Genomic DNA, 17,461 nt, shown 5'->3' with positions numbered 1-17,461 from the left:
GATAAATAAAAAGTAAAATAACAATTTCACGTTAAGAAAACTGACTATATGACGCACAAACCGGAAGTCGTCACAGAAGAGAAGATGGCGGAAGCGGCTAATGAAGCGGAGCTACTCAAGGAGAAGGCGAATAACTACTTTAAAGGTAATTTGTGTGGCTTGTCATGACTGGTGTTTTTCTGCGTCCTCAGAACTAAAACGGAGTTGTAATAGAAAGCATTGGTGCAGCGTCACTATCGCAGTACTCGCAGCTAGAGCCGGTCTCTAATATTGCGCAAAGCCAACATGCTAACGGCTAACTCCATTCATTGGGATGGAAGCGGTAGCTAGCTGCTAAAGTAAAGCCGCTAGCGTCGATGTCAAAGCATGCTGTCACGCGTGTTCCGTGAAACGCAGTGGGGCCAGCCACTGAAACCGAGTCAGACGTGACTCTTTTGTTGAGTTTTAACCCACGTTTGTCTGATGTCCCTAGCTTAAAAAAACACCTGACACGTGTTAGCATTGTTTTGAATGAACAGCGAGCAGCTGCTAGAATTTTCTGTAAGCTAACTGGCAGAGGAGGAAGTCCATTTTTCTGAGCAGTGTTTGACATTTTATGGCACACATAGATATGACAAAGGAAAGTCCTTATATTCTAGTTTGTTTTTGTGTCCAAGCTTTTATTTCTTCTCCTCTAAGTAGTTGTGGGGAGTTACAAGTTACTTTCATTCCGTTACTTTTGAGTATTTTTTTAACATATATATTTAGTAAAGAAAAAGAAAACCATCATAAAAGTCTTCGTACTCTACACTTAAATTTTGTTTTTTAACATTTATACCAGTTAGTAACTTCAAAATATTGACTAGTGTCAGCAGATAATTGAACTAAAATGTCAAATTTAACACCAGCAAGTACTAAGTTTCTGTCAATGACGTTTGTTAATAAAGTTTTGCATTGACTGAACTTTTGTTTTAACTTTATGAACAAATATTGCACATACAAAATACCAAATACAAAACTCCACACTGTGCAAAATACAATTTTCACGTTCGCCAGGAAATGAACAAAAATTAAAAAAACAATAATAATGACAATTTACAACAGGTTAAGCAAAAATAATACAAAACTAACAAAGTAAAAGAATCTGATAAAGTTTCAAAAGAGACCATGTTTCAACTGTTCTCACAGCTTTTTGTTAGTGGAGGATTTTATACCGTTTACATACAGAACCAAATACTGTTTTTTTGTTGGTATATTTACACTTGTGTATAAAGTATTTAGCCATAATTATAAGTAAATTAACTGCATATATTTTCTCTGCATTAAGTCTCCCTTGTGTAAAATATCCAAAAATAATATGCTCATAAAATAATCTATAATCTTCACATAGATGCGTTATTATAAAATGTATCAAATCTTTCCAAAACACGTGAGTGAAGGAGCAAAACCAACAAAGACGAGGCACTGTTTCTGGTAAGAAATGACAGAATGAACAGTTTATGTCCAGATCTTTTTTTAAACTTGGTAAAGTTTCAGTGGATAAAATTTATGAAGAACTTTGAAAGAAATGTCTCTAATTTTATTGGTGATGAATTACTTTTGGGGCAGGGACCAAACCTTTTCCCACTGAATTCTACAGCCAAACCTGTTCCAGTCAGAGATAACATGCCGTTTTGTGGCACTCTCATTTTGAAACAGAGAACAGAGACTTTGATTATTCCTGCCAGCTGAAAAACAAACCTTTCCACAACACAATTCTGTTAATTTGGGAGGAGAACATGGAGTATTTGAAGGAGAACTGCTCCACAGACGTCTAACAGCACTTGCATTGACTGAACTGGGGCAGTGATTTAAGATCCCAGAGAGAAACGGCAAACTGTTTTTTGGGATGTTTATGAGTCTAAATGTTCTAGTTTGAACAAAGGTTAGATCTAATAAACGTTTATTATTGGTTATCAGGCAGCATGTGTTGGAAAAAAATTCACATATTTTCGTATCTCTGTGCTGTTTAAAAAAAAAATCCTTTAAACTATGGAACATGACTTTTTTTCTAACAATTGAGCTTTTTTTTTTGTATCTGGAAAGATGTGGCAACAGCAAGCCTAATTCCAGAAATGTGGGACTATAAATTAAATGTATCGTATTAGATACTATAGGTTTTCTCCACCAGTTACGTTTTAATTCTTAATAACATCGTTAGTTTGAAAGCTGCTTTCTGTTTTTCTCAATTGTTATTTTTGATGTAATTCTTCTTCAGTTTAAGTAGTTTGCTGTCATTTCAGCCTAAAGGACTAAAAGTGAGTTTTTTTGTTAATTTAAAATACGTTTAATTCAAACAACTGTTTTTGTAACTTAAAAAATTTATATTATTTTTGAAATATTTTTTGCCCCCCCCCCCCCCCCCCCAAAATAGCCTTTTCTCTGTCTAAAACTCCCATAGATTCATGTTTGAAACAATGATCAGGAAGCTTTTAATTTGTAAATGCAAATGAATACACAATTTAAATAACGCATTTTTAACGAAAACGCCTTTATTATAAGTGAAGTCTTTTATTATTTTGAGTTATTACAGAGAAAAATTGGGATTATACACATTGTTTAATGATTTAACTTTAAAAACCAGAGATATTTGACATTTATTGTCAGCTATTATGGACAGAATTAAATGTTTAAAAATAAAAAAACAGGCTTTGATATTTACGGTGAATAAAAATTTCTGAAACAAAGATAATAGACGAGGCGTTCTTTGTCATGTTTTGTTGTTTTTAAGCTCCGAGTTATAATCGGTGATACAAGCCGAGGACATTTTTATTGTCTCATCAAAAAACTGAAAGTCATGTGATGTGCTCTTATTTTGAAATCTTTCCCCAATGATGACAATCCTCATGTTGTAGCAGATGACTGACTTTTGTGTACTGTTTATTGTTGTGGTCTGTATTTAAAAGAGTCACTTTGTGACTTTTAGAAAAGAAATCTCTAAATAATGACACGTTTTTCACGTCTTTTATTTTTTAATTCAGTTCCTGAGGCAGATGTTATCAAACCCTCATGAAATTTAAAACATTTGCTGGTAGTGAACATTAAACAGTGAAGTCAAAGTTTTGTTTATGAGTTAACTGTGTGGTGAAGAAGCTTTGGTTGAACTACTGGCGCTTGTGAAATTGAGTGTTTTTGTTCTATTCTTGTGTTTTTGTGGTTTTGGGGTGTCACCGGCTAATTTTATTTCTAAAATAAATGTAAACAACTTTAAAAGGAAAAAACCAAAAACTTTAAAACAAAATATATTTAGATTCAAGCAGCTCAACGACTGAAAACCTCAGACCACCGTCAGTCTATGTTGGAGGGGAAAGATTTCCTTTTTTTAAGGTTAAAGTTCCTAATTAGCTCAAATATTTAGATGTTTTTTTGTTTCAAATATTCAAGTAAAACAGGAATTCCTCCTTTAAATTAACTAAACATTTATGTTTGTTCTGCACAGAATTATGGAGGAAAATAATATTGGAGGATTTGTGTGTTTTTCCAGAGAAAGATTATGAAAATGCCATCAAGTTCTACTCAGAGGCTTTGGAGCTCAATCCGTCCAACGCCATCTACTACAGCAACCGCAGCCTGGCCTACCTGCGCACCGAGTGCTATGGCTACGCCCTGGCGGACGCTACCAAGGCCCTGGAGGTGGACAAGAACTACATTAAAGGCTACTACCGCCGCGCCACCTCCAACATGGCTCTGGGGAAGTTCAAAGCTGCTCTGAAGGACTATGAGACGGTCAGTGACGGATGCTGCAGGTTTATCACTCTCTACCCTGATCCTCTTTAGTGTGAGAGGATGAAGGTTTAATAAAACAAAGCTGTTGAATTGCATAAACTGTATACTATATGATTTCTGATGATAGGCTTTTTTCATAGAGCGCCAATTTTGCACTTTAATTCAGTTTAGGTTCAGATTATCGATCAGGGCAAGAAGATGCATCATAGTTTCTGTTTGGTTTTTAGGATCTTGACCCGTTGTGTGTATTTATCTTTAACACAGAAAATATTTGCTGGGGTAAAGTTTTTGAATTTAGCTTTGCTGTAAGAAAATTCCTAATTTTCACAAGTTTTCATGAATCTAAAGGAAATTTCTACAAATCAGAAACTTTTTGGTTTTATTTTATCTGGATTCATCTTCTGTATCAATTTGTTACTAAATTGGAGAAACCACCCGCAGAGCGTTGAAAGGGGGGGGGGGGTTGTTTATATAAATATATATGAATAAATACAAGAATAAAATCGTAATTTTTTAAAAGGTAGTAATTTCACGGACAAAAACTCAACTTTTTCAAAAAGAAAGCTCGCTAAATCAACAAAAAAATGAAAGCAGATACATCCAAATTCTTGAGCAGTTTCATGTCCGCCTGATTTCTCCTAATGTTCCTTTGTCTTTGAAATATTTTCAAAGCTAAATGAGACATTTTATGATTTAAGGAGCGGGACTTTTTCCTTGTAAATTTACAACTTTTAGAAGCATAAAGTTATGACTTAATTCTCATCAAATGTTGAATTCATTTTCAAACGGCTTTATTCTCATAACATAAAGATTTTGTTGTTATTATATTTTTAAAATAACTGAATGCCTTTAATATTACTACCTTCTAAGTTTGCAACAAGTTTTTTGGTCATAACTTTTGTCATAATTATACAACTTTATTCTCAAAATATTTTGAATACTTTCTCATAATTTAACGGCTATTTTTGTGTTTTTGTTAGTTTGTCTTCTTGAATTGTGTCTCCAATTAGTTTGTCGTACATTGTAGAGTCTGGGTTTCAGTGTGGCGGTCAGAGCGACGGCGCTGACCGAGGCGAAACTTGACATTCGTCATAGACAGATTTGATGGAGAGAATCCGCTAGTGTTTCAAAATAAAACTTCCTGTAGAATAAGTGTAGTTGTAGAGTTGGAGTTCTGGCATTGCCTGTCTGTCCAGGGGGAGGCTTCGTCGTTTTTTCCCAGAATCCGTTTTTCCTTACCGCCAAGAAGGGTCTAAAGGCAGCGATGTCCAGTTTTAGTTTAGTTAGTTCAGTTTCTATTAAATTGTGTGTGTTCATGATCCTTTTAAATTTGATGTTACCCTACATTTATCTAAAGCCTATCGAGACGACTGTTGTTGTAGTTTTGGGCTATACAAATAAAGTTGAATTGAATTGAACAAGATAGGTAAAACCCAAAAAGTTGTTCTGTTTTTTACCTCCCCTGGTACCAATTGACCCACGGGGCGGCTCCAGGGTGGGGGGTGGGGGTTAGAGGGCAGCACTGCTCTAGAATCGAGCAACATTTTACTCACTCGAGTTCAATCAAACGGCGTTTAGGCTGAGCGTCTCCCCCTCAGACTCACAACAAGCTCTCTTTAGTGTTGATTTATTTATTTACCGCTAATCGTTTAGCACATAATGGGTTTATTTTATTTTTTTATTAGTATTATTTTATCTTTTATTTGTTTTATTTTTAATGTTCGGTTTAGCAAACCAAACAAAACCATTTTTCTGTTGTTGTTATTATAAAATGTTTGAAATGAATGAACTAAGAATGCAGGACAAAAACAAAACCAGCTACCAAACCAGAGGGTGACGACATCCCATGAGCAACATGGGATGAGTTCATTCATATATTTAACAATAGAACCAGAATAGAAAGCGCTTCCACTGGTATTTATTTTAATGAAATTTTGTTGTACAGATCTGCTGATCTAAACTGGTGCTTCATTGATTCATGAATGCTGTGAAGTCGCTTCAACTATATATTTTTTTACGCAGCTGCAGTTGTTTCTCCTTCAAACCCGGCGGAGAGACGTCAGAAACGCTCCATCCGGACAACGTGTTCTCATATTTTCCCGCCGTCTCTGCTTTGTGGCGACAGGTCGTGAGGGTTCGACCGAACGACAAGGACGCCAAGATGAAGTACCAGGAGTGCAACAAGATCGTGAAGCAGAAAGCCTTCGAGCGAGCCATCGCCAGCGACGAGACGAAAAAGTCTGTGGTGGACTCTCTGGACATCGAGAGCATGAGTACGTTTCCCGTTCCGAGGCCAGACTAACGCGACGAGGAGCCGGGGCAGGAAGATGACGTGACTTTGTGTTGCAGCCATCGAGGACGACTATGCCGGCCCCAAACTTGAGGATGGAAAGGTGACGGTCAGCTTCATGACGGACATGATGGAGTGGTTCAAAGAGCAGAAGAAGCTGCACAGGAAGTGTGCGTACCAGGTAGGAGCGGTCGGCCCTCAGGCCCCCCGCCGGCTCAGCGTTCCTTCACATCTGTTTGCAGTCTTTCTCCTCCTCTTCTTCAGATTTTGGTGCAGGTTAAAGACGTTCTGTCGAAGTTACCCAGTCTGGTTGAAATCACGTTAAAGGAGGTGAGGAGGACGTCCCTGATTGGTTGGTCAACGGCATCAAAGTTCTCTAAAGGTGTTTGTTTTTCCTTACCTCCTGTTTCCTCGTAGACAGATAAGTTAACTATTTGTGGGGACACCCACGGCCAGTACTACGACCTCCTCAACATTTTCAAGCTGAACGGCTTACCGTCAGACGCCAACCCTTACGTATCCTTCCGTCACGGCGGCACGTCGTGCCCCAGAGTCGTCAAACGCAGAACTCGTGCGTCATTTTCCTTGACTGCGGCGTTCAGCTGTTCAACGGGGACTTTGTGGACCGCGGCTCCTTCTCCCTCGAGGTCATCCTCACTCTCTTTGGCTTCAAGCTGCTCTACCCCGACAACTTTCACCTACTGAGAGGTGCGTGACGCCTTTGAGCGCCTTCGCGCGCCTTCGCGCGCCTTCGCGCGCCTCCGCTGAACTAAATCAGACATGTACGGTGTTCAGGAAACCACGAGACGGACAACATGAACCAGATGTACGGGTTTGAAGGGGAGGTCAAAGCCAAGTACACGGCGCAGATGTTCCAGCTGTTCAGCGAGGTCTTCCAGTGGCTTCCTCTCGCTCAGTGCATCAACAGCAAAGTGCTGGTGAGTTCACACGGGGGGGGGGTGTTCCTGCAGCAGGACGGGTCCGCCATTTTTAAGGGGGGAAGAGATGAAGGAGAAAAAAAGACACGAATGAGGATCCGAGTGCAAATATTCTCCAGTGCAGTAAAAATATAACTCGAGCACAATATATTTATTGCTGTAAAACGCAGGATATTGTTGGATTTTAAGTTTGTAAACTAAAAAAAAAAAAGCTGAACGTCCAAATATTCTAAAAAAAGTGTCGGGGAAGCTTCCCATTTTCAAACTAAAGCTATTTTTTTGGTAGTGGGGGGGGGGTTCCTGTTTACTGACATAAATTCATAAAAAAACTGAATTTGCTTTAACCCTTTATGTAAATCACTGTGAATCAGCTGATTCTGATTTCTTACAGAAAAGCGTTTTTTATAGCCGCTTTGCGCCCATTAGCTCCGTAAAGTGCTGCATTTTAGAATAGAATAGAATAGAATGGCTTTATTGTCATTGTGCATAGTACAATGAGATTTAAGCATCACCATCAGTGCAAGAACAGTAAGGAAGGGAAAAGTAGTAAAGATAACATTGTAATATAATAAAATCAAACAAGCAAACAAACAGTATATACAAGTGTGCAATATAAGCTGTAAACTGTATTGGAGAGTGCCGAGATAATAGTGCAAAAATTGCGTATGAAAAAACTGTGCGTAGACATGTCAAAGTGCAGAGGTGGCAATGAGGTAGATAGATGACACTGTGGTCAGACTGTGGACAGAGTAAAAGGAATGTTTTTTTTTCTCGTTTTTTTTTTTCCTCTTATCTGTGCATTTGGGAATTGAGGATTGTTATTGCCTTTGGAAAGAAGCTGTTTTTTAGTCTGTTCGTTTTGCTTCTGATGCCTCTGTAGCGCCTCCCGGAGGGCATCAGGTTGAACAGGTCTGAGCCGGGGTGTGAACTGTCCTTAATGATGTTCTGAGCCCTGGTGAGACAGCGCGCGGAGTAGATGTCCGTCAGTGTGGGGAGAGGGCACCCAATGATTTTCTCAGCTGTCTCTACGACTCTCTGCAGTCTCTTTTTATCCGCGGCCGTGCAGCTGCCGAACCAAACAGTTGTGCAGTAAGTGAGCAGGCTCTGGATGGATGACTGGTAGAAGGTCAGCAGCAGGTTGGTTTTAATTTTGTTCTTCCTGAGGACCCTCAGGAAGTGCAGACGCTGCTGAGCCTTCTTGATGATGGCGGTGGTGTTGGCTGTCCAGGAAAGGTCTGCAGAGATGATGATGCCGAGGAACTTGAAGGTGTTTCCTGAAGTCGACTATGATCTCCCTGGTTTTGCTGGTGTTCAGGGTGAGGTTGTTCTCTGAGGACCAGGTTGTCAACTTCAGGACCTCCTCTCTGTAGGCAGACTCCTCCCCCCTGGGAATGAGTCCGACCACCGTGGTGTCGTCGGCAAACTTTATGATGCAGTTGTTGTTGTGGGCTGGACTGCAGTCGTAAGTGTAGAGGCAGTACAGCAGGGGGCTTAGCACACAGCCCTGTGGCGCCCCAATGTTCAGTGTGCGGGTGGAGGAGTGGTAGGGGCCAAGTCTCACAAGTCTCATTTTGATGCAAAGCCGCTTTCCTGCGCGGCAGAATCCGCTGATTCACGGTGATCAGTCCAGCATTTATGATACGTCGTGTGTTTAGACTTAAATATAATGAGAACGTGGATAGAAAACATAATAAATATGAATTTTACACGGTATTGTGATGTCATGTGACTGAAAACGTGGCAGAGAAGTCGCCTGGAGTTATAGGGAGTTTTCTTTTTTTCCTCTTAAGATCAAAACATTTGGTTGCAAAACATGTTTTCTGTTGGCAAAGTTCAAATAAATGGACTGTGAGGGTTTTCTAGTTGTTCCATCTTTACAGTACAGACCAAATGTTTGGACAAACCGTCTCATTCAAAGAGTTTTCTTTATTTTCATGACTATGAAAAAATTGTAGATTCACACTGAAGGCATCACAACTATGAATTAACACAAAAGTGTGAAACAACTGAAAATGTCATATTATAGGTTCTTCATAGTAGCCACCTTTTGCTTTGATTACTGCTTTGCAGACTCTTGGCATTCTCTGGATGATCTTCCAGAGTTAGTCACCTGAAATGGGTTCCAAGGTGTTTCCAGAGATGCTTAGCACTTGTTGGCCCATCACTGTCCATCTTGGTCAAATAGCCCTTACACAGCCTGGAGGTGTGTTTGGGCTCATTGTCCTGTTGAAAAATAAATGATGGTCCAACTAAACGCAAACCGGATGGAATAGCATGCCGCTGTAAGATGGAAAGCACAGATGTCCACTGGTCTCATGTCCATTCCTTGTGTTCTTTAGGCCAAACAAGTCTCTTCTGCTTGTTGGCTTTCTTTAGCAGTGGTTTCCTAGCAGATATTCTACCATGAAGGCCTGATTCACACCTTTTAACAGTTGTTGTAGAGATGTGTCTGCTGCTAGAACTCTGTGTGCCATTGACCTGCTCTCTAATCTGAGCTGCTGTTAACCTGCCATTTCTGAGGCCGGTGACTCGGATGAACTTAGTCGATGAACTTATCCTCAAGGTGACTCTTGGTCTTCCTTTCCTGCGGCGGTCCGTATATGAGCCAGTTTCTTTGTAGCGCTTGATGGTTTTTGTGACTACACTTGGGGACTCTTTCAAAGTTTTCCCAATTCTTTGGACTGACTGACCTTCATTTCTTAAAGTAATGATGGCCGCTCGTTTTTCTGTACTTTTTTCTTGCCGTTATACAAATTCTAACAGTCTATTCAGTTGGACTATCAGCTGTGTATCCACCTGACTTCTGCACAACACAACTGACGGTCCCAACCCCATTTATAAGGCAAGAAATCACACTTGTTAAACCAGACAGGGCACACAAAACCATTTCAGGTGACTACCTCTGGAAGAACCTACAATATGACATATTTTCAGTTGTTTCACACTTTTTTGTTATGTATTTAATTCCACATGTGTTCATTCACAGTTTTGATGCCTTCAGTGTGAATCTACATTTTTCATAGTCATGAAAGTAAAGAAAACTCTTTGAATGAGAAGGTGTGGTCTGTACTGTAGTTACCACCTTCTTGAGCAAATGGAAGCTTCCAACTGTAGTCGGCGAACGTTTGAGGATTGAAAACTATGAAGACTATTTTCAGGATTTGTTATAAAATGATCCAAAACGACAGCGACGTTTATGTTTTGTTATTAAATACTAAGAACCGCTGTTGGATCTGTGAATCGATGAGCTCGATTTGTGAATCCAAATCTCCAGTGGAGCGGCTTCTTGACCACGGGCGGAGCCGTGGTCGACCCGAACCTCTCAGAGGACATGCTGTGTTTTTTTTTCAGGTGTGAACACTGAAACCAAGCCCATCCCATGGATTTGGCTGAGATGAGCCGTGGCTTTAAAGACCCACTCTGATAAAAAAAACGTGTTTTTAACATTTTCTGACGACTGAGGACATTTATAAAGAACATAAAGCTCACAGCTGCATTCTTTATGCAAATCGTTGCAGATCAGAAGAAGATGAAAAAAACGGCGTTAGAAAAAGATTGTATTGGTGACGTAGTAATACAGTGGGCGGGGCCACGAGCTTCCTGCTCCGCTCCATTCTGATGCATCCACCTGCAGACAAAAAGATCCGTGAACGTCTTTGTTTCCTCGTCCGGGCTGGCGTCAGACTGAGCTCCAGGGTTGTCCTGGTCCGAGCGCCTCCTGATGATCTCACACTCTGGCTTTCAGGTGATGCACGGCGGACTTTTCAGTGAAGACGGCGTCACGTTGGACGACATTAGGAAGATCGACAGAAATCGACAACCTCCAGACTCAGGTCAGGCTTCAGGTTCACCCGACGTCATAAAAACGGATGAACGGACGTTTGACTAAACGGCGCGCACGCTCTCTTCACAGGTCCCATGTGCGACCTCCTCTGGTCAGACCCGCAGCCTCAGGTCAGTTCTCGTCCACGCGCGAGTGTCCGTTGACGGTTTCCCTTCAGAGCGCAGATCTCACAGCCGTGTGTCCTGCAGAACGGCCGGTCGGTCAGCAAGAGGGGAGTGAGCTGTCAGTTCGGACCGGACGTGACGGAGAGCTTCCTGGAGAAGAACAAGCTGGACTACATCATCCGCAGTCACGAGGTCAAAGCTGAGGGTTACGAGGTCACCCACTCAGGGAAGTGCATCACCGTGTTCTCAGCGCCCAACTACTGGTACGTCCGCCGGACGGACTCCTGCAGGCGTCCAGGCTTCCTTTTTCTAAAAAAGCTCTGACATTTTTACATTAAGAGTTGAAGAGATTGTTTCCTGCTGCGTAACCATGGTAACATTCTTCTTCCAGTGATCAGATGGGAAATAAAGGAGCTTACATCCACCTCAGGGGATCAGACCTCAAGCCAGAATTTCACCAGTTCACAGCTGTGGTTAGTGTGTTGCTTTATTTATTTATTTATTTTTTTAGCTGTTTGCTCAGATCCTGAACTTGTAGGTAAAACGTCCCCGAACGCCGCTCCTTCAAAGCTCAAGTCCTGCTTGTTTTTTGGGGGGATTGGCAGAACAGTGACACACCCATATGCATATGCTGTCCTCAAATCTACATATTAACGCAAAAATGTATTTCTAGAAGACCTAAGATACCCGTTCATACGGACAGGGTTTGTTCTTTTAAAAACATGATTGAGATATGTTCCTATAATGAGTCAAATGTGATGAATTTCTTTATGCTAATGAGAGTTTTTGACTAAAACAAGAACATTTTTCATACTATGTTAAATTCTTTTTTTAGGTAAAATCTTGATGAACTGAAACTCAATTTAGAAATAAAAATTCTACTTTTTAAATACATTACAAAACTCTATTTATTCCCACATAGGTGAATCAAATTTGAACAAATAGTCATTAAAGGATCTGCGGCGGTCCATCGCTATAACGCCGTCTTTTGTTGTTTCTGAATGTTTCTTAGTTGAGCTTTACAATGTTTTTATTTAAAATTACATTCATTACTTTCACACCGCAGTGTGTTCTGCATCCTGATTGGCTGTTTGCCTCGTCAATCACCCTCCTCCATGTACAGAATGTGACACATTCACATAAATCTTCAATCGCGATCAGTTTCTTTGTTTCTATTCCATGAAGATTTGAGCTTTAAAGGAGAGAAAAGTGTGAAAATGTTCTAGTCTGGAGTTTTACAGCCTTTAAGCATCTAGAATGATTTTGAAAACGAGGAATACTTTTTCTGAACGCAACCCCGCTGATAAACGAGGACCCACTCTACCAGTGTTGTTGTGTTCGCTGGAGTCGACTCTAAAATGTGCCACATGTGTTTCACAGCCTCATCCGAATGTCAAGCCCATGGCGTACGCTAACACGCTAATGCAGCTGGGGATGATGTAGAGTCCAGGACGTCCCGTCAGACCCCGCAGCATCCCTGCCGCCTCATTCCCTGCAGCACTCGGACATGCTTAGCCCGAGGGACCCCCCCCCCCCCCCCGTTTCCGTCGTTCCCTCTTCCCGATCTCCTATTCCAGCGGGGCCACGGAGACCCGCCCCCAACACGTTTGGACGATTTCTGTCTTTTCTTTCTTTGAGCTACTTGGGTTTTAGGTCTGTGAGACGCTCAGCCGATGGCTTCAAATAGCTGGTCTGTACCAAAGATCTGTATTTAATGATTGTTCAGTTTTAGCAAGAACGCCTTGTGAGTCTGAAACCATTGGCTGGTTCAGGAGCAGCGTCAGTGTTACTCAAACCACCTCCAGCGTCCCCTCGCTTTGTAATCCATCAGGAGTCAGAATCCGACCGCGACTCCGCGCCGAAGAAGTGTCTGGGTTCAGCCACAACGGTGCTGTTTGCCATTAGTGATGTATTCTGCTGAGAACATGAATTTTGCACTGCTGTGTCGCTTCCTGCGTGGAAAGTACCGTCGCACTCCAGGTTCCTCATCCTCCACCGTCGTCATCGTCGCGCCACCGAAGCGGGCCGCACCCGCACAGCCCCGCTCCGCATCCAGCTTTGATCCCAAACGCTGACGACAGCACATCTTCGTTCTGGCCGACTTACTGACCCCAAACTTTCTCTCATCACACAAACGTCCAGAAAACAATCCTGTCTTGAAACGCACAGATGTCCAACGAGTCAACTTTTTAGGTACAATAATACACTGATGTGTATGTATATATATATACTGTATCATTTAAAGATCCTGTGTAATGTTTGGAGAAAATTATTGAATAAAAAATCCAGTCTAGTGATTATAAAAGCTTGAAAATCTTTGTTTATGACACTTTACAACACAAAAAGATTTCAATTTTTTTTAAGGTTAGAATTATTTGGTATTAACTTCACTTGTAAAAAAAAAACTAAACTATATATATATATTTTTTTTTTTCCTGGCAAAAAAAGAAAAGTAAATATAAGGGTAGCATCTCTTTTCCTTTCCTTTTTTCAATTTGTCGTCCATTCAACCAGGAAGTTTATTTTTAGTTTATTATTTTTTTATTTTGTTTTAGAAAGTATACTTTTCTTTCAAATGGGTGTAGAAAAAGGGAGTTTGGTTTTTGTTAAGGGTAGAAGTACTTCACTTCTACTTAAAATGTAAGAATATTAGTTTTAGCTGGGGGGGCAGCCACAGCTATTCAGCTATTTTCATACAAGAGTAAGGAGTAATCAGATTTTTTTCTAAATAAATCTGAATCTGAGTAATTTGAATTTGAAAATGTGTAATTTAAGAACGTCTTCCTCAAGCAAACCAAATGAAAAAATGTCATAAATAAATAAACTAAAGGAAAATCAAATTAGTTGTCTGCTAGATTGATGTTAAAAACTCACATGTTCTAAATAGTCTTTATAATTTTTGTTGATTTCCCATAACTAATTTTACTGTAAAGACAACATTCTTTGAAATTATTTCGGATAAAGACCATTTCTAACCATTTTAGAATATATTTTGCCAAAATTATAATTTGATTTATTGCGCTGTTGCTCATTTTTGGTCGCAACAGCTTGCCATACAATTCTCAGACTAAACCACCGTCATCACACTTTCAACAAAAAAAAAAAAAACTTTTGTTCTAAACTATCTTCAAGTGCCACGAAGAAGTAAAAAATATAAATAAATAAATGTATACATGCCTTATTTATAGCCACAAATTAAAGCATTACAGCCAGTTAACGATCGCACCTTAAAAACGCTCCTGTCAACGTGACGTCATCTGACTGACGGGCGAAGCGGCGAATCAGAGCACTGAGCGGAGCCGTCGCGTGCGTTGTGCCGTCAGCACGTCGAACAGCTGATTCCTCGCGCCCTGTGTGCGCCACGCGTGAAGCAAACACGGCAGCGCAGGGTGCGGACCGGGACCAGGAAGGACTCTCCTTCCTCTTGGCATGAACGCGGCTGGATTCGGCAGTCGAAACTCGGCGGACGGAGATGCCGAAGTACTGCTCGGTGCTGAGCTGCAGGAGCGAGTCCGGCGGCGGCGAGAGGAGAAGCTTCTACAAGTGAGTCCATCTTTACGCCACCCGGCCGATCAAGGTGGAGGATTGACACATCCGTGTCTGCTTTGACCTTTGAGACACTTGATTGTATATTAAGTATTGATTCATCGTAAAATAAAAATTAATAATTAGTGACTCTTGAATTTTTGCGCGGAAGGATACATAAAACTTTATCGATTATAAAACTTTATTCATGTGTAACAGTAACTAAGACATTCAATTTAACATAACTTTATTTATACGCAGCAACTCACAAAAAAACTGTTTTTTAAGTCTAATTCTACTACTTTGTGGCATTAAGTATAAAGGCAAAGAGATGAATTTCATAGTTAAGAAGTTTGTGACATAATTGATAACGTATAAGGCTTTTGTTTTACTTTTATAGAAGTTTATGTTGGTTCAGATCACACGTCCATCATTTATTTATTTGTCTTGGCGACCTGACACTTTAAAATCACGAAAATCCCTTGTGACACCACAATGGAACTAATAGCATTTTTAAAAGACCGATTATATGTCAACTTAAAAAAACGTTTTTCTGTTTTCTCTTGAATGCAGTCTTTATCTGTTCGGGTGATGCTGTCATTCCCGCCTGTCCACCTCCTAGGTTCCCGCTGCACGACCCGGTCCGGCTGCAGGAATGGCTAAGAAACATGGGTCGCCACAACTGGACCCCCTCTCGCCATCAGTACATCTGCCACCAGCATTTTACCCCCTCGTGCTTTAAAGTGCGTTGGGGAATCCGTTACCTGGAGGCGGACGCCGTACCCACGCTCTTTGAGGCGTCTGAAGTGAGTCAAAGCAGGTTTCTGGTGGAGTTCGGTTTTCTTTTGTTGTCAAGCTTTTGTTTGGTTCTTTGTGCAGAAAAGGAAGGCTGTGGATCAGAGTGGTTGGAATCCAAAGCGGATCAGAAGCGAGAAGAATGGCAGCGTGGCGGTTTCGGATGACGGCACGGCGGCTTTGGACGCTGTAGAAGTGAAAGACGCTGTGCACGCGGTGCATCTGTATAAGGTTGCTGTCAGCCTGTCGCAGCAGGTAGAGATCAGTTCAGTGGAGCCGGCTGGACCTGGACGTTCTCCTGAGACGGACTTGGACTCTTCAGGTGGAAACATCTCTCTACCTTCAAACCAGACGGCCAATGATCCGACCCGCGGTGAGAACGCGGAGGTGGTGCTGATGACGGACGGCCAAGAAGAGCTCATGGATTCCATCACTGCTGCCATTTGGAGTCAGGGCGGCACTCTGGTCACGACCGACCCCATCTTCTGGGATAAAGTCCCAGAGGTGACTTACATGGCGGAAGATTTCCCAGAGGTCCACGGGAGCGATCCGGTCATCGCCTACTTTGAGACGATACCAAACGTGTATCCAAGTGAGACCTCCACGCAGTTCACGTCGTCCCCGGAGACGGTGCTGTCCTCAGCTCTGAGCTCAGAGCCCATCTCCTCCACGGTGCCCATCACCTCCAAACACTCGCCGCCATCTCCAGCGCCCATGGTCGTCGCTCTGCAGAGACCGGACGCCGATGGAGACGACGGCCTGTCAGAGGCAGAAGATTCAGAGCAGCTTGATCACCAGCTTGAAGAACACTGGTAAGATGAGAAATGCATCCCCACTTTAGAGCTAAAACTGCTTTAGCTGCTAAAAAGTTACACTTTGAATCAGAGTATTTAGCCTCCTTAAACTTTCACTCCATGGCAACCATTTCTTTTTTGCCATGTCTCTGCCTGATGAACATGTGCACCAAACATCACGTTTCTACGTTAAAGTAAAATTTCAAACGTTCCCTAGCAACCACTGTTTTCCGGGCCGAGATGACTTCAGCGAGATGGCGTCGTGTGCCTTTCATGTCTACAGATCTCAATGTGTCTGTTTGGAGCAGCATCAGTCATAAAAAGACCATCAAAGGTTGATTTTTTTGTGAATGCCATTTAACTTTTGTTAGCCGGGTTGCCATGGTGACACCATGCAAGAGGCAGTTATGAACTACAGTAAAATGATCCAGATGTGTGTGAATTTATTTATACCACTGATTTAACAAACATTGATTAACACGTCACCAAAAGGTCTCAGGCTGAATACATCGCTGCTAATGCGCTAGAACTACGGTTGCTAGGGAACAGTTTTAAATGGGTTTGATGTAGGGACATAAAACTGACCGTATATGACATGAAAAAAAACATGTTTGGTTGCTATGGACTAAAACGACCAACACGTGAAATTATGCCTCAAAGTTTGGTTTCAGTAAAGGAAAATGATGAAGATTTCACATCCTGAGACGTTAAAGTCAGATAAAACACGGTAAAAACGTCGGGGAATTGTGCAAAAACGGCTGCTTGCAGCTTGTTTTTTTACGTCTTTTGTGCTGCTCGATCAGCTACCACAAAAACAGCCTGAGTAAGGAGCAGCTGGAGGCCACGGTGGCGGAGCTGCAGAGGAAGGTGAAGGTGCTGCAGCAGCGCCACCGCCGCCACCTGGAGAAGCTGCTGGCGCTGGAGAGCACGGTGGTCCAGCTGCGGCAGAGCAACCTGCTGAACGAGGAGCGCCTGCAGCTGCTGGAGAGGGTGAGCTGCCCCCCGACCTCTGCGCTCGTCTCGGTCCGCAACCGGTCCTGAACGTTCTCCACCTTCTCCTCAGGCGTGTCTGCAGACGGCCGCAGGGGCGCCACAACCTTCTGGGGCCGTGGCCATCATCTACGAGGAAGACGGCGCCGCCTTCGTCTACACGCCACTCCACGATTCACTGTAAACGTGTTTGCGCCAAATGAATTCTGCTGCAAACGTCACGGTACCTGACCACGTTTAGTTCCAATTAACATGAGACGTTCCTGAATGTGCAGAACCGTCTGCTGTCCGTTTTCGCACAAACAGAAAGGATTGATTTAAAAAAAAAAGACAAATGAATGTTTTATTTGTAATTTATAGTTTGATTTGTTCTCCCGTCAATTTTCTGACTCAATAAAGAATTTTTGTTTGCAAAAAAATAAATCAATAAAAACGTG

At 41.9% G+C, this 17,461-nt stretch overlaps 2 protein-coding genes across 3 annotated transcripts; both read left to right on the top strand.

The window, feature by feature from the left end:
* On the top strand, positions 1-13,225 carry ppp5c (protein phosphatase 5, catalytic subunit). Its single transcript, XM_004075227.5, has 13 exons — positions 1-145; positions 3,503-3,744; positions 5,870-6,017; positions 6,094-6,215; positions 6,299-6,364; positions 6,452-6,550; positions 6,637-6,742; positions 6,830-6,972; positions 10,718-10,805; positions 10,886-10,926; positions 11,005-11,183; positions 11,312-11,393; positions 12,301-13,225. The coding sequence occupies exons 1-13, from the start codon at positions 49-51 to the stop codon at positions 12,361-12,363; spliced, it is 1,476 nt and encodes a 491-aa protein (XP_004075275.2). The 5' UTR covers positions 1-48; the 3' UTR covers positions 12,364-13,225.
* A 1,008-nt stretch (positions 13,226-14,233) lies between these two features.
* Positions 14,234-17,461, top strand: LOC101158963 (THAP domain-containing protein 5). Of its 2 annotated transcripts, none has more exons than XM_004075229.5 (5): positions 14,234-14,463; positions 15,068-15,251; positions 15,325-16,052; positions 16,838-17,024; positions 17,098-17,461. In XM_004075229.5, the coding sequence occupies exons 1-5, from the start codon at positions 14,393-14,395 to the stop codon at positions 17,206-17,208; spliced, it is 1,281 nt and encodes a 426-aa protein (XP_004075277.1). In that variant the 5' UTR covers positions 14,234-14,392; the 3' UTR covers positions 17,209-17,461. The 2 variants fall into 2 exon arrangements, with proteins under 2 accessions (XP_004075277.1, XP_020563691.1); XM_020708032.3 differs by having other exon boundaries at positions 14,310-14,463; positions 15,019-15,251.

The sequence above is a fragment of the Oryzias latipes genome, chromosome 13 (genome assembly GCF_053564925.1).
Source record: "Oryzias latipes strain Hd-rR chromosome 13, Olatipes_Hd-rR_3.1".
Lineage (NCBI taxonomy): Eukaryota > Metazoa > Chordata > Actinopteri > Beloniformes > Adrianichthyidae > Oryzias > Oryzias latipes.
The sequence above is the reverse complement of the archived record's forward strand: the minus strand, read 5'-3'. Positions and strand labels throughout refer to the sequence as shown.

Bases quoted from the DNA above. Each gene is read 5' to 3' on its own strand.
- ppp5c (XM_004075227.5), top strand. From the start codon at position 49: ATGACGCACAAACCGGAAGTCGTCACAGAAGAGAAGATGGCGGAAGCG. The intron at 3,745-5,869 runs GTCAGTGACGGA...TTGTGGCGACAG, and splicing joins CTCTGAAGGACTATGAGACG to GTCGTGAGGGTTCGACCGAA. The intron at 6,365-6,451 runs GTGAGGAGGACG...GTTTCCTCGTAG, and splicing joins TTGAAATCACGTTAAAGGAG to ACAGATAAGTTAACTATTTG.
- LOC101158963 (XM_004075229.5), top strand. From the start codon at position 14,393: ATGCCGAAGTACTGCTCGGTGCTGAGCTGCAGGAGCGAGTCCGGCGGC. The intron at 14,464-15,067 runs GTGAGTCCATCT...TCCACCTCCTAG, and splicing joins GAGAGGAGAAGCTTCTACAA to GTTCCCGCTGCACGACCCGG. The intron at 17,025-17,097 runs GTGAGCTGCCCC...CCTTCTCCTCAG, and splicing joins GCCTGCAGCTGCTGGAGAGG to GCGTGTCTGCAGACGGCCGC.